The sequence below is a fragment of the Ambystoma mexicanum genome, chromosome 2q (assembly GCF_040938575.1).
Source record: "Ambystoma mexicanum isolate Mex_15411 chromosome 2q, UKY_AmexF1_1, whole genome shotgun sequence".
Lineage (NCBI taxonomy): Eukaryota > Metazoa > Chordata > Amphibia > Caudata > Ambystomatidae > Ambystoma > Ambystoma mexicanum.
In genome coordinates this window covers 1,480,762,664-1,480,778,921 of record NC_090924.1, presented here as the reverse complement: position 1 = coordinate 1,480,778,921, position 16,258 = coordinate 1,480,762,664, and the positions used below count along the sequence as shown (strand labels likewise).

Genomic DNA, 16,258 nt, shown 5'->3' with positions numbered 1-16,258 from the left:
AGTGTTTCAGAGCGCATCAAGGTAAGGGAGGGGAACAAGGGAGAACAAAACAAAGATCTTACTAGGCCCGGTGACATTGAGAACGCGCAAGTGCATGGGAGAAGGGCTGGTGAAAAAGTGCAGGGAAAGGGGAGAAGTGGAAAGTGCGAAGCAAAAGGAGAATGTAACAAATAAATAAATAATAAAAGCAACAAAAGTGGTAGGGCAGCCAGCAAGTGGCAAGTGCTGAGTTTAGGGAAGAAGACAGGGTAGGCTAGATAAGTGCAATGAAGGAAGAGGGTGGACTGTATGGGTACAGATACAGACCCCAGTGCAAGGGGTGGACCAGAGGCAGTGCGGGAGGTGGCAAAGTAAGCAGGAGCCTGGGCCCAGAGGACAGAGGGTAGCTAGGTGCACGGTGCCAAGAGGGACCAGATCAGCAGGGGAGAGGGGTCCTCTCCCCTGCAAAAGCAAAGCGGATGGTCTTGAGGTGCTTCCAAAACCGGAGATGGTCCTCAAGTGGCAGGGAGGCTGTTCCAGAGGGAGGCCCCAGCCAAAGACAGAGATCTGCCACCAAATAGCTTCTTTGAAAAACGACTGACCCTGTGGGATTTGGTGGTAGAACAGCAAAGAGCTTGAGAGTGGAGGTATTTGCAGAGGGATAGCTGAAGGTATTTTGGATCCAGGCCCCAGAAAGCCTTGTGGACAATGCAGAGGGTTTTGAATGTAATCCTTGCAACCACTGGGAACAAATGGAGAGATTTCAGAGCTGGAGAGATACGATCCCAGGGCTTGAGGCCAAGGACAAGTCTCGTAGTCCTGTTCTGGATTAGTTGCAGAGGGCGGAGAGTAGAGGCAGGTAGATTTAGAAAGAGGCTGTTACAATAGTCCAACCTAGAGAGAACCAGAGCTTGGCAGACCATGAGCTCTGGGGGAAGGAAAGGAAAGGGAGGGTACCTCTGAGGAGGTGCAGTAGGAACTTTGACTTTTTAGAGACATCAGAGTTGTGGGCGGAGAAGAAAAGCGTGGAATCAAAGATGACCCCGAGGTTCTTAGCCTTGCAAGTTTGGGTAGGTTGAGGACCAAGGGAGGCTGGCCAGAGAGTGAGGGGAAAGGATGAAGAAGGTGTGCCGATGAGGAGGATCTCAGTCTTGCTGGCATTCAGACAAAGATCATTGGTGGAACACCAATCTTGAATGGCAGTAAGGCAATCAGAGATGAGAGAGGGAGAGGAGGTGGCAGAGGACAGCCTGAAGATAAGTTGAGTGTCGTCAGCGTAGCACTGGAAATTTGAGCAGAAAATGGCAATGCAGTGGGCGAGAGTTGCCAGGTATTGGTTCAAAAGCCAGGGCAAGAGGTTAGACCCCTGGGGAACACCACAGGTAGAGAGGAAGATAGATGAAAAGAAGGACCCCAATATGGCCTGGGAGGGTCGATCAGAGAGGAAGAGGTCAGCCAGGCCAGAGCCTGGTCTGTGATACCCAGGTTATCATGGAGACAGTTGAGCAGGATGGTATGGTTGACAGTGTCAAAGGCAGAAGAGAGATCAAGTAGGATGAGGATAGAGGGAATGTTAGAGTCAAGGTTGGAGAGCAGATCTTCACAGATGTTCAGGAGGGCAGTTTCCGTGCTTCTGGCAGCTTGGAAGCCAGATTGGTGGTTATGGAGACAGCCAACAGAGTCGGAATGAAGGTTAAGCTGGGAGATGGCCAGCCTTTCCAGGAGTTTGCCCAGAAAGGGAGTAATGGAAATTGGGCGATAGTTGGCCAGACAAGAAGGATCAGTTGTGGGTTTCTTGAGAAGAGGATGCACAAGGGAGTGCTTCAGAGGGGAGTTGAAGGTTCCAGAGGCAAAGGAGAGGATGCAAAAATCGGCAAGGGCCGGAGCGAGGGTATCAATGTGGTCCTCGAGGGTTTTAGAGGAGCAGGGATGAACCTATTTTGACAATGCTTTAATAGATCAGACTTGTCTAGCGACCTCAGAGAAAGAGAAAAGAGGAAAGGACGAGAAGGGGGGGTGGGAGATGGCTGAAGGAGGGTCAGCAAGCACAGGCAGAGAGTGGACTGGAGGGGAGGGGCAGGAGAGGGTGGACAGGATGTCATGGATTTTTGAGATAAAATGAGAGGCAAGGGCATTGCAGAGAGCCTGGGAGGCAACAGGAGGGGTAGAGTCTGCAGCAGGGTTGGCCAGCTCCTTGCAGATTTTAAAGAGTTTGGCCAAGTTGTTGGCTGCTGCCGAGCCACAGGCTTGAATGTACACTCTCTTCTTGGTGAGGACAGAGAGTTGGTATTGCCTTTGGAGCAAGCGACAGGCCAGTTTGTCAGAGGATGAGCAAGAAGTCCTCCATTTCCTCTCAGCCGCTTAATACTTACGTTTAAGTGTGGCTAGGTTGGAGTCATACCAAGAATTGCACTTGGCTTTGGACTTCAAATGGATCCTCATGACAGGGGCAAGAGCATCAAGAGTATCAGAAATTGAAGAGTAGAGAACGGACAGGGCTGTGTCCGGGTGTGAGTCAACCAGAGAGGGATTGGGGGAGAGAAGTTGGCAGCGAAAGCCTCAACTGATACACACTTCATGGGACCGATGTCTGGGAAGGTAGGTGGCAGTGTTGGGGTAAGCTTGGCTTGGGGTGAAGAGAGTGAGAGATGAGAGGAGAGAAGGCAGTGGTCACTCCAGGAGAGTGGAGTAGTCAGAGAGATAGAGAGAGGGAGGCCAGAGGAGATCAAGACATCAAGTGTGTGACCTGCAGAATGTGTCGGGCCAGAGGGGAGGATAGAGAGAGAGAGAGGGAATCACAGAGGTTGTGAAAGAGCAGAGAGTAGGGACAGGGAGAATCAAGGTGGATGTTTAGGTCACCAAGGAAGAGGAGTTTAGTGGTTGAGGCCAGGAGGGAGGAGAGGTCAGCCCACTCAGGGAGAAATGAGGTGATTTGATCAGGAGGCCGGTAGAGAATAGCAACAGTAAGAGTGGTTAGGAGAGATTGAGGGCCTGCAGACAAGGCATTTGAAAGAGGAGTAGATCTGAGTGGGAATGATACTGGCAGGAATCCAATCAGGAAAGATCAGGGCCACACCACCTCCAGGCTGAGTGGATCTGGGTGCAGAGAGGATCGTGTAGCCATCAGGGAGGAGAGTGTCAAAGCTCGTACCAGAGCTGGCCATGAACCATGCCTTGGTGAGACCTAGGACATCGAGATCAAGTTCTTCAAGGAGGTGGCAGATGTCAGAGAAGTGTTTGACACTAGAGCGGGAGTTGAGAGTGGCAAAATGAAGAAGGTTGCCAGCCTTAAAGACCTTCCGGGGAGGGGTACAGATCAGAGGTATGCCCTGGGGAGGTGAAGAAGGAGCGCTAGGAAGGGCGGAGGAGGAGATAGGAGGGCAGGGTAGCCAAGGGGGGAGAGGAGGGGACAGCAGGAGGTGATAGGAAATTGATGAGGCGAAGGAAGTGCCTGTCAAAGAGGAGGAGATTGGCCTGAGGACCTTGGACCATGACAGTGCCATTTAGATAGATGTTAAGGATGATTCTGGAGGAGGTGAAGGAATTCATGAGGACTTCCCATCGAGTGCCACCATTAATGGGAGAGGAGGAGACAGGACGGAGCACAGAGATCATATGGGGGGGTCCATGGATCCAGAGAAGGGATGACAAAGAGAATGTCAGTGAGGGTCTGTATAGGTATCAGCGATGGGGAGACAAGGGTTAGAGGTCAAGATCTCCTTTTTGAACTTATTCTTTCCAGACTTAGTGAGAAGGGAAGGATAGTTGATAGAGAAGCAGTTGGAATAGATGGGAGAAACAGATAGCGCCATGAGTGGGAAGAGATGGAGGCAGAGGGAGGAGTATGCAAGTACAGTGGTATGGAACAGTCACTGGGCTAGTAGGTTACAATCAATGGGCGAAGTTAAATACAAGTTTGATTTTCCAGTTAAATGCCAAATACACCCATGTTTGACTTTCCGGTTACATATAAGGCCATGTTGATAAGGAAATGAAATGGGTAAGAAGGTAAAGGTGTGTACAGAATGACTTACTTTAGTACATAAGATGGCGAGCTGAGAGTACAGGCAGAGACGAGGAGGTAACTAACCCATGTTGAGTGAGGTAGGAGAGTCATGGTAGTCCAGGGAAAGCAACCTGAGGAGGATTGGGCTGTGGTGGAAGTCTCATGAAATGCAGCCTGTCAGAGGACAGGAAGCAGACAGGGCCTTTGTGTGGGCCTTTAGTGATCAGGGCTGGCTCTTGCCTCCCAGCTGCAGCTATTGGCCTATCTAGGCCTGGCAGCCAATGGGGGTGGGTGTCAGGCCAGACCAGGTGAAGAGGCAGTCACAATTAACACAGTAAGGCCATCTTTGAGGGGCCAAAAACACACGTTCAAAAGTTAAGTAATTCACAATAGTAATGGGTTACAGTCCAATAAACAGCTGATCTTCAGCAAGTGCTGTGCCCCCAGCAGCAGATGTAGATTTCCTAACCTCACCGTCAAACAAAGTATTGAAAGCACAGTGAAATAAGCGCAATTTCGAATCTTACCCCTGCAAGATCCAGGAGAGATCATGCTCGCTATTCTGTATTATTTGCTGATATATCGTATTAATCCTTTCTCCACTACTTTCTGCATCATATCTTTCTTCTTCCTGTGTTGTTTTAAGTGTATCCTGACTCTTTTCTCTCTTTGAAAGTCCTTCGTTTATTGTGTCCCTTTGCCCCTGTATTTTGTAGCTTGGTCTCATTAATTATTTAAGAACGAGATTGGCATCAAGGCCTTGCCGCCTTCTATTCAGTTTTATCTCTTTGTCCACTTACCTTCGCCTTCTCGCATCCCTTCCTGCCTTCTTTCTTCCCTTCTTACTTCTTTCCTTTGTTCTTCTTCCCTCCATCTCTGTAATTATGTTTCCTTCCCTCTTTGTGCCTCTTCTTCCTCTCTCTCTCCTTCTTTCTTTCTTATCCCTTTCTTCTGTTTCTTTTCTTCTCTATATATCTGTTCCCATCGATCCCGGCTTTGCCTTCCTTGCTCATCCTCCCTCAACTGCTTTTCTAGGTTCCCTCTTCTTAGTTTCTTGCTCGTCTTTGTCATCTTTTTGTGTAACCTCCTCAAGGCTTTTTCCATCTAACTTGAGTAATATATGTCTTCCCATCCATTCGTTCTGTACAAGCGTTACCTCTTCAGCCCTATCCTTTTCTCCATTCCATCTCTTAATTTCTTTATCTATATCTGTTGATATATTCGATCTCTCGCCTCTTTCTTCTTTATCTCGTATAAGTTTACACGCATCTTCCTTCCTTTTGCTCTCTTCTGGACTGTCATCATTACTTTAAGCGTGGGGTTCATACATTGGGTTACTATACCCTGCTGCTACTTTTAATTCTTCTAAAGGGTAAAATCCTGTCTCCTCTGCATCTAGGCTCTTAATCTCTGGCAGAGTAAGAGAAGCCGTGGGCTCAATGCTCTCCCCTTTATACTGATTAAGCATCCACTCCTCCTGTACTGAACCTTCTTTTTCCTTTTGGTACATTTTCCAAAGTTCTAAAACTGATAGTCTTTTCTCTAATTTCTTTCCCGTGTACGCAGCCTGCCCATATGTGGTCATGTGTTGTAGTACCGCCTTTGACAATGATCCTCCTTGTGGCCATGGCATGAACATTTTATCAGCTGTGCCCTTTACCCATTCTGCACTGTACTTTTTGAGGTAGGACGCTTGTCGTGGTAATGTTTTACAAAGGTGCATGAGAGGAGTGTCCTCCATAATGACAAGTTGCAATTGACTGTCGATACTTTCAAGGTCGTTAATAAATCTCTACCTATTTCAAAGCTTATTGCTCAACACTTTTAATCTCAAAACAATAAATATGAGCAATCACCATCAATGGCCGTTCAATCCTCTTTTATTTCAACAACCTATCTGTCTTCTGATTGGAGCCAATCGTTTACTACACGTAACTCAAAACAATGTCACTTCCAACTGCACAGCTTACTACCTCTCAAAACTTCATACATCAAATAATACTCAAAATAATAACAGAATACACATTAATAACTTTTGTGATCACCTTCCCTTTCCCCTATAATAATTTATAGTAAGAGGTATTCTCTCCTCTCCTCCAATTATGTTTCCCCGTGCAGAGTTTAAGACGTCACCTTGCACAGTCCTGACTGTGCGTATTCTCTCTCTTAATATTCTGACTAGAATTTGAGACGTCTTCTTCAATCTCCCTTAAAATAGGATTACCTAGGTGTTCCTTTATCTACACAAAATTTCCCGTTACCCAAAAATATCACAATCCCACCCCTCTATATTGGCATTTCCCATAGTTTATGTACATCCGTTATTCAACTCGAGGACTTAAGGTATCAACTCCTTCTCCAATCTGACCAGTTCGCCTTCCGTCCGCGGTGCACCATTGGAAACCGAGCAGGGATTTCTTCAAAGAGGAACCTGCACACTGTCTCAATTCTTCTTGCAAGTTTATTTCTATTGGCCGCTCTACACAGGAAACTCCACAATCTTCCAGCTAAAGGTGGAGGAAGCCCGATCATCCGAAACTCTGAAGTCAAACTAGCTTAGATCTTAAACCATCCGCACAGCTACCAGATGAGCTTATGGCTCCTGGAATGTGCTGTCAGGAATCGGTCCTGGAAATTATGGGACGATTGGAGACACTAGTTTTTACGTGTGCTCCGCTCTAGTCCTCACCCAAGATGGCCATCGCCACTATAAAGGTCGGCTCTGCCCCCTCTGCCGGTGCGTTGTATCTGTGCTTTTTGTTACAACGCTCCGTGCATTCTGTGCTACTCTTTGCCTTCATTGTTCCTCGCTTTGATCTAGCCTTTCTTCGTGTTTCCCTTTCTTTACAAGGCTTCCACTTTCTGACGTCCGAGTCAGCTTCCTCGCCTTGCTTCTGTTTTTCTACGGTCCCTCTGCCGTTTGGTTTCGGTTTGTTTCCTTCCTACTTGGCGTGCTTCATCCTTTCCTAACCTCCGCTACCCGTCTTATGGGCTTTGTTTCATTCCGCTACGCTACGCTATTCCTCCTCTTTGATCCTCTCCTCGGTTTCCGGCATTAAACCCTCTCTTGCCTTCCCTTTCTGACCGTATCTTATTGCTGTAGAATTTCTCTGCAATACTTACTTTGTTCTATTTCCTACCCTTTGTTGTATCCTCCCTAGTTCTACTTGTCATTTGCTGCCTATCTGTTCTGAGCTGGGGTTAGTCCGGGGTATCCCTTCTATCTGTAACACTCGGACTGGGTCTTTGTTTCTACACCTGTCCTTACTCAGTTTGTTTTTCTTTACTTTTTACTGTTTATCTCCTAATCCTTTGGCCTAAATCAGATTCTTTCTTATCATTCGGTACTCGTTAATACTTACCTGGAATGTGATTGGAGTTAGCTATTCCTACTTGCCTCAGCTGGATACTGCTCTCCCAAGACCGGTGTCATCGAACTGTCTTCACAAATCCCTTCCTGCATACAAACTCTCCAGGGTTTTTTCTGCCATTCGGCTTTTTCCCTGAAATTGGAGGCTGGCCCCCTGGGAGTCCCCAAGGACAGATTCCCATCTCGGTCAAGGTGGCCTCCGGTGGGGCCAGACCTTACTTACGTGAACAGAAAATCAAGAAGGCTAAGGAAAGGACCCCAACCAAGAAGAAGAGCCGCCTGAAGGCAAAGATTGCTTCCAAGGACACTACTTCTGAAGGCTCAGGTGAGGAGTTAGAGGAGGTTGAGCCGAGTTCTGACACGTGCATCTGTTAAGGAATGGGATTACACAAGAATAATTCTGAGTTCAAATAACCGGACAAACTCAAGAAGATGGAAAGTTACTGTTTTATTAACAATTGTCTAAAACAGGGAGGTTACAACGAACATCAACGGACGTACGCTCAGTCTCCCAATGATTCTTAAAAATAAAATTGAATTTATAGACTTCATTATGTGTCAGAGTGACGTCATAATACGTGGCAGTAGTGAAAAACCTATCAAGGGTCTGGATTGGTTATGGGAGACTTCTAGATATATAATCACATGGGAGCTAGGATTGGTATTGGATGTCCTTTATCAGGTGGAGAACTCATGCCTACCTCTTCAAACATGTCCTTTCAGAAACACCAGTTACACCGTGTCTCATTGGTACCTCAAACTATGATGTCCCTCAATATACAGACTAATGCAATTGGTTTGGCGCACTTGTGCCATGTCTGGAGCATTCGGTTAATTTATCAGCACATCAGCCAAGACCCAGGTGCAGGCAGATAGGACATGTAGCTACCTCACCACCCAATTAGCCCAGCATCTCTCATAACCCATGCATTCTGCCATGAAATTGTCTTTGTCCTTGGCCTTGCATAGTATTCTCATCCTAGGAATGCACGGAAGTGAGGGCACTAGCTATCGTGTCTGGAACTCCAAGTTCGAACTCTATTTTCATCCTTGACTCAAGTGACAAGAGACCACAATTTGGTTAATTCTGCAGCTTTTTAAATGCTTTACATGAATTAAACTTGGTATCACTTGTGTTCTTTCTTGCACATTGATATGATCTGATGTGGCCTTTATAACGCGCCAGTACTCGAGTGTTTCTAGGTGCGACAATGTGAGAGGATTCATCCTCTGCACACTCGTTCTTCTTCAGGGTAGATAACTGACCTCGATTTCTAGGATATTGACCTCTGGCCAGACAGCATCGCCACACAGCATCGGCAACCTGATATTCTACTGCGACACAGCTTTTCATTCCCCTTTCATGATTTCTGGCTTATTATTTCATGATACCAATGTGCAGTTTCTGTACAATGGCGGCTCCGCCTGCATTCTATTTACTACTTATAGCCAGCCTATACGATGATTTGATCTATCTTGCGTTTCAACGTATGTACATTCTTCATGCTTCTGATTTCTGCAGAGCTATTCTATCATGTTCTTTTCTTTGTTATACTTTAAAGGTTCACTTAATTCTTTGCATCGTTATTTCTTCTCTAAGATTCATTCAGTATCTTGGGACGTCGTGCACACTTTCTTGTGATGTCAGTTTTTCTTAGTTTGCGCTCATATTTTTCCAGGGATCTCTTCCTGCAGTCCGTCATTACCTTGTGGGTACATTCGATACGGTTGTCTCAGTGGATATCTCCCTCCAAATACTTGCTGCGGTATTGGTATGATGACTGGTGTCTGACAAGGCACAGTCTCATGTCTGCAATACAGGGGAGGTATAGGGGTAGGATATCCTGCAGATGTGTCCGTCTGCTCCTTTACAACTTGAAATGGTGGCTCCCGGGCCAGGGTACACCCCGCTACAAAATCAGTTGTACAAAATAAAGTATTTTTAACGGTCTAAAAGCGCACAGGTAAATCTAATTGGTGAGCCAGAGCCAAACTATTTAATCTATTGCAATGAGAAATTATTCCATTATATAGTTTTTCCTTCCCGGCGCTGAAGACGGTCAGGGAAACATCATGGTGGCCATGGGCCTTCCCGAGCCAGAGGATGACAGGGCCAGGTGCACAGTACAGAGGATGGAGACGATCCCATGGGAACCCCAGAAGTCGTGCCTCTTTAAGAAGCGTAAAAGGGTCCAGCAAGCCACTGGAACGCCACAAGTTCAAGTAAGAATTGGGTTCCTTGGGGGTCACCGTCAAGCACAAGGACTCTGAGAATCCACTAATTGGTTTAGATGGAAAATGAACCAAGAACAATCAACTACAGATTCAGCGGGCGGTGGGGTGGCCTACGGAGAAATTCAGACTTGGGCTCTAAATCAAAAGGAATATTAAAAGGGATGCCCTGAAGCCAGGATGTGAGGGCCTGGCTAGAAAACGCCAGTCGTTCACATTTATTCTAAGCCTTCCACCATTCACCTTTTAGGGTACAGTTTGTCTCCCTGAGTGAGAGAGGGTATGCTCAGACGTGGGTCCCTTTCTTGCTGCGCCTCCCTGAGGAGGCTCTTGTCTGGGCTTGCTTGTGTTTCCGTGCAGTGGGATGATATGAGAGCACCACAGAGGTGCATTTCACCCAGTACAGAGTCTGAGAATCTGCACCCCTTGCCCATATGACAGTAGGAAGGGGAACCCCACCTATTAAGAACAATGGAACAAAGCAACTGCACAGCCTTCCTGTCCCTCCAGGCTGACCTGCTAAAGACAGGGGAGGGCCTAAACAAACTTCATGTGGAGAGAAGAGTCTTCCAGAAGGAGGGGAGGCAAGGGGAGCAGCAGCTCTCAGCCAGTCAGCAGAGAGAACATTCTAGAATGTGCTCCAAGAAGGTGGGTGCCCTATTTAAAAGTGTCCCCCAGGCAGACAGGTTTACACAGCCCCACTGCCACTGAGCATGCTCAGACCTGGCAGGTGGTCCCTCCCACGTGCCAGAGTGGAGCTGTTCAGCACCAGCCCTACATAAGCTTGAGGTCACAGTACAGCAGTGTGAGGGGGAGCAGACAGGGGGAGGAAGAGGAAGATCAGAAGCGTAGACAGAGCGGGCAAGGCTCCCCCAAAATCTGTAAATGCCCACTCAGCAGCTCTGAGTGGGCATTTAGAGATGTTAATTTCACTGTGGTGGAACAACTACATAAGCTTCAGGCCCCACTTGTAAGACATGCCTGGCTACGCCTCTGAGGAAGAGTGGGGGGAGGAGGAAGAAGAAGAAGTAGGACAAATAGAAAAAGTGAAGGAGGAGGGCGCTGACAATGAGGAAGACAAGGACTACGAAGGGGGCAGGAGGCAGGCAGTCAGCAGACGGCAGCATTGAAGGCAAAAGGGGACGTTGTGGCAAAATAGAGCAAGAGGAGGTTCGGAGAAATGAAGGGATGATTGGAAGGATGTGGTAAAGTCGGGCGTGGATTTATTTGGAGTTATAAAGAATAAGAGGGAATTGGTGGATGTAAGAAGACCAGGAATGGGTTGGAAGGAGGGAGTAACATGAATAGATAGTGATGGACGAGGTGGGGAAGCAGCTGGTGATATTTGGTGATATAGGGTGAGAGTAAGAAGGTGACAGTGACATCAGGAGGAGGTGGTGAAACCGGAAGGAGTCACTGGGAGGAAGTAATGACTAAAGAGGGGAGGGGTAATTTGGGAAGCGGAAAGAGACGAGGGAGATTTAAGAAGAGGAGTAAGGAGAGCCAGGCAGATCGGTACCTTGGGAGGTGGACTATGAGGTTCCAGCAGGCCAGGGGGGCCAAGGGGAGCCAAGGGGGGCCCAGGGGGGCTCGGAGAATGGGTGGAGGAATGAGATAAAGCCTGGGAGAAGAATACTGTCAGTTCAGAGAGGAGAAGGAGAGGGGAGTCTAGGCTTCAGTCCCCCAGCCTCAGGAACCCCTCCAAAGCTCTCCTTACCAGCCACCCAGAAAGCGCTCACCGGCTCTAGAAGTCTGCTTGCTAGAACACACCCGCAGTACTGAGTAATTACTTACTAAAAACCCTTCTTGGTACCCTCTCTCCCCTACATCACAACAGAGTTGATGGATTTCTCAGGAACTTAAATACTTCAGCCCAACAACTGCGACACAACAGACTGGATAAGTGGAATGACTGTAACACAAGCCTTGCAAAGAAGCACGTTAGCTATGGTTGTATAATGATCTGTGTGAATAGGAGCAGTTACTCGGAGCGTGAGCCACGCACCGTGAACTACAGACACCCATGGGAGGGAACAGCGGCTCAGCCTTTCATTGGTTAATAGAAACATTCCTTTGCACGATTGCCACTCTCCCAAAGATGTAGACTATAATGATCACTATAGCGCCACTGAAGCTTAGCAAAGCCATGAAGCCACATATCATCAACAACCGCTTTTTCGACTGGGGTTTTTCGCACATTTTTTTTTACCCCTCACCCACCCATTTTTTTACTGTTCTCAACCCCTCCTCACCCCAACCCTTTATATGCCCTTTCCCACAACCCCAAACAAATAAAATCAATGGGATATTTCGACACAAATTATTTGGAAAAACATCAGCCAAAAAAACTACTGTCGATGATTGGACGTCGTACCATGGCCACATTTGGGGGGACACAGGAAGAAAAGATGGCGACATTGATTTCAACTGAAAAATATGAACTGAGAAGCTTTAATGTACAGTAAAGACTCATATGAGACTGCAGAAGGAATATAACACTGTGCATGGTGTTGAAATGTACTTTCAAATAACACTGTGCGTGGTGTTTATATGCAATTTCGCATAACACTGTGCGTGGTGTTTATATGCAATTTCGCATAACACTGTGCATGGTGTTTTCGCATAACACTGTGCATGGTGTTTATATGCAATTTCGCATAACACTGTGCATGGTGTTTATATGCAATTTCGCATAACACTGTGCATGGTGTTTATATGCAATTTCATATAACACTGTGCATGGTGTTTATATGCAATTTCGCATAACACTGTGCATGGTGTTTATATGCAATTTCATATAACACTGTGCATGATGTTTATATGCAATTTCGCATAACACTGTGCGTGGTGTTTATATGCAATTTCATATAACACTGTGCATGATGTTTATATGCAATTTCGCATAACACTGTGCGTGGTGTTTATATGCAATTTCGCATAACACTGTGCATGGTGTTTATATGCAATTTCGCATAACACTGTGCGTGGTGTTTATATGCAATTTCGCATAACACTGTGCATGGTGTTTATATGCAATTTCGCATAACACTGTGCATGGTGTTTATATGCAATTTCGCATAACACTGTGCATGGTGTTTATATGCAATTTCATATAACACTGTGCATGGTGTTTATATGCAATTTCGCATAACACTGTGCATGGTGTTTATATGCAATTTCATATAACACTGTGCATGATGTTTATATGCAATTTCGCATAACACTGTGCATGGTGTTTATATGCAATTTCATATGACACTGTGCACAGTGTTTATATGCAATTTCATATAACACTGTGCATGATGTTTATATGCAATTTCATATAATACTGTGCACGGTGTTTATATGCAATTTCACAGAACACTGTGAATGGTGTCTACATGCAATTTCATATAACACTGCAGGGTTTTATATATAATTTCATATAACACTGTGCATGGTGTTTATATGAAATTTTATATAACACTGCAGTGTTTGCATATAATTTCATATAACACTGTGCATGGTGTTCATAGGCAATTTCATATAGCACTGTGCAGCGGTTGACATATATTTCATATAACACCTTGAATGATGTTTTAGATTCCATTTCATGTATCACTTCGCATGGGTGTTACATACAATTTCAAATAATTTCATATAACACTGTGCATGGTGTTCATGTGTAATTTCATATAACACTGCATGGTGTTTACATATAATTTCATATAACACTGTGCATGGTGTTCATGTGTAATTTCATATAACACTGTGCATGGTGTTCATGTGTAATTTCATATAACACTGCATGGTGTTCATGTGTAATTTCATATAACACTGCATGGTGTTTACATATAATTTCATATAACACTGTGCATGGTGTTCATGTGTAATTTCATATAACACTGTGCATGGTGTTCATGTGTAATTTCATATAACACTGCATGGTGTTCATGTGTAATTTCATATAACACTGTGCATGGTGTTCATGTGTAATTTCATATAACACTGCATGGTGTTTACATATAATTTCATATAACACTGTGCATGGTGTTCATGTGTAAGTTCATATAACACTGTGCATGGTGTTCATGTGTAATTACATATAACACTGCATGGTGTTTACATACAATTTCATATAACACTGTGCATGGTGTTCATGTGTAATTTCATATAACACTGTGCATGGTGTTCATGTGTAATTTCATTTAACACTGTGCATGGTGTTCATGTGTAATTTCATATAACACTGCATGGTGTTTACATATAATTTCATATAACACTGTGCATGGTGTTCATGTGTAATTTCATATAACACTGTGCATGGTGTTCATGTGTAATTTCATATAACACTGTGCATGGTGTTTTAGATTCTATCATATATATCATGGTGTTAATATACCATTTCATATAACTCTGTGTGCGTGAGATATACATGTATCTAAACTGTGCCTGGTGCAAATCTCACTGGGCCTCATTACACGGTAGGCGGTGAGCCATGGCGCTATTAGCGCCATGGCTCATGCCGGTAAAATACCGGCACCGCCTTGGCGGAAAGGGGATTTACCGCCCCATTCCAAGGTTGGAGGGGCGGTAAATCCCCTTTCCGCCATTGCCCTTCCCCATTCCCATTTCTTCCCCATAGGGCTCTATGGAAATGGGGAAGGCGCTAATTACGCCACCGCAATTTTGCGGTGCCGTAATTAGCTCCGAGGTCCCTTAGCGGGTTGGATTTTAACGCCTGCAAGAAGCAGGCGTTAAATCCTCCAACCCGCAAAGGGACCTCGTAGTACGGCGGTAAGGGTTAACGGTCACCGTTGCCATTAACGGTGACCGTTAACCCTTACCGCCGTCCGTGTAATGAGGCCCACTATGTTGTAAATGTGCACAGTTTTCACAGAGCAAGACTGTCACACATTGCAAAATGTATAGCTCTATTGTTTTGGTGTGTGTGTGTTGCCAAATATTTCCAGACGCAGCCAGTGCATAGTGTGATGGACAGGGTGTGTTACAGTTGGTATTAAACTCCACTTACGATAAAGTCTTTAAATTCATCGTCTTCAGCACAGGACAGAGCAGTATGATGCCTTCATTTCCAAACGTGTCTTCATGAAGATGAAGGGTTTCCAGTTTGCTGTTGTGCACAAAAACAGGACAATGTGAGACAGGGCCACTGTTTCCTTTCGTAATCATAAGACACTGCATAAGGTATGAGCCTGGGGGGCAGAATGTGTCACATGAGATAAAGGTAGGCATGGGGGTAGAATGGGGGAGGATAAAGTAGAGTCCAGCTGCATAACGTTAACAGGGTTAGACGGAGTAGAGCAGCATAAGGAAGGGAAGGGTGGAAGTGGGCTGTGACAGGGTCAGGTGGGAAGGGTAGCATAAGGAATGAACGGGTGGAAGTGGGCTGTGACAGGGTCAGGTGCACAGGGCAGTATAAGGAAGGGATGGGTGGAAGTGGGCTGTGACAGGGCCAGGTGGGAAGGGTAGCATAAGGAATGAACGGGTGGAAGTGGGCTGTGACAGGGTCAGGTGGGAAGGGCAGCATAAGGAAGGGAAGGGTGGAAGTGGGCTGTGACAGGGTCAGGTGGGAAGAGCAGCATAAGGAAGGGAAGGGTGGAAGTGGGAAGTGATAGGGTCAGGTGGGAAGAGCAGCATAAGGAAGGGAAGGGTGGAAGTGGGCTGTGACAGGGTCAGGTGGGAAGGGCAGTATAAGGAAGGGATGGGTGGAAGTGGGCTGTGACAGGGTCAGGTGGGAAGGGCAGTATAAGGAAGGGATGGGTGGAAGTGGGCTGTGACAGGGTCAGGTGGGAAGGGCAGTATAAGGAAGGGATGGGTGGAAGTGGGCTGTGACAGGGTCAGGTGGGAAGGGCAGTATAAGGAAGGGATGGGTGGAAGTGGGCTGTGACAGGGTCAGGTGGGAAGGGCAGAATAAGGAAGGGAAGGGTGGTAATGAGCTGTGACAGGGTCAGGTGGGAAGGGCAGCATAAGGAAGGGAAGACTGGTAGTGGGATGTGACAGGGTAAGGTGGGGAGGGCAGCATAAGGAAGGGAAGGGTGGAAGTGGGCTGTGACAGGGTCAGGTGTGAAGGGCAGCATATGGAAGGGAAGGGTGGAAGTGGGCAGTGACAGGGGCAGGTGTGAAGGGCAGAATAAGAAAGGGAAGGGTGGAAGTGGGCTGTGACAGATTCAGGTGTGAAGAGCAGCATAAGGAAGTGAAGGGTGGAAGTGGGCTGTGACAGGGTCAGGTGGGAAGGGCAGCATAAGGAAGGAAAGGGTGGAAGTGGGCTGTGACAGGGTCAGGTTGCAAGGGCAGAATAAGGAAGGGAAGGTTGGAAGTGGGCTATGACAGGGTCAGGTGTGAAGAGCTGCATAAGGAAGTGAAGGGTGGAAGTGGGCTGTGACAGGGTCAGGTGGGAAGGGCAGCATGAGGAAGGGAAGGGTGGAAGTGGGCAGTGATAGGGGCAGGTGTGAAGGGCAGCATAAGGAAGTGAAGGGTGGAAGTGGGCTGTGACAGGGTCAGGTGGGAAGGGCAGCATAAGGAAGGGAAGGGTGGAAGTGGCCTGTGACAGGGTCAGATATGAAGAGCTGCATGAGGAAGTGAAGGGTGGAAGTGGGCTGTGACAGGGTCAGGTGGGAAGGGCAGCATAAGGAAGGGAAGGGTGGAAGTGGCCTGTGACAGGGTCAGAT

The 16,258-nt window shown here is 46.6% G+C and overlaps 1 protein-coding gene across 3 annotated transcripts in view; it reads right to left on the bottom strand.

Moving 5' to 3' along the window:
* Positions 1-16,258, bottom strand: part of LOC138570300 (NACHT, LRR and PYD domains-containing protein 3-like) — a 348,872-nt gene that overhangs the window by 80,323 nt on the left and 252,291 nt on the right. For all 3 annotated transcript variants that reach the window (XM_069649073.1, XM_069649074.1, XM_069649075.1), the window contains exon 3: positions 14,602-14,700. In XM_069649073.1, coding sequence (XP_069505174.1) covers positions 14,602-14,700 — 99 coding nt within the window. The remainder of the gene's footprint in view (positions 1-14,601; positions 14,701-16,258) is intronic.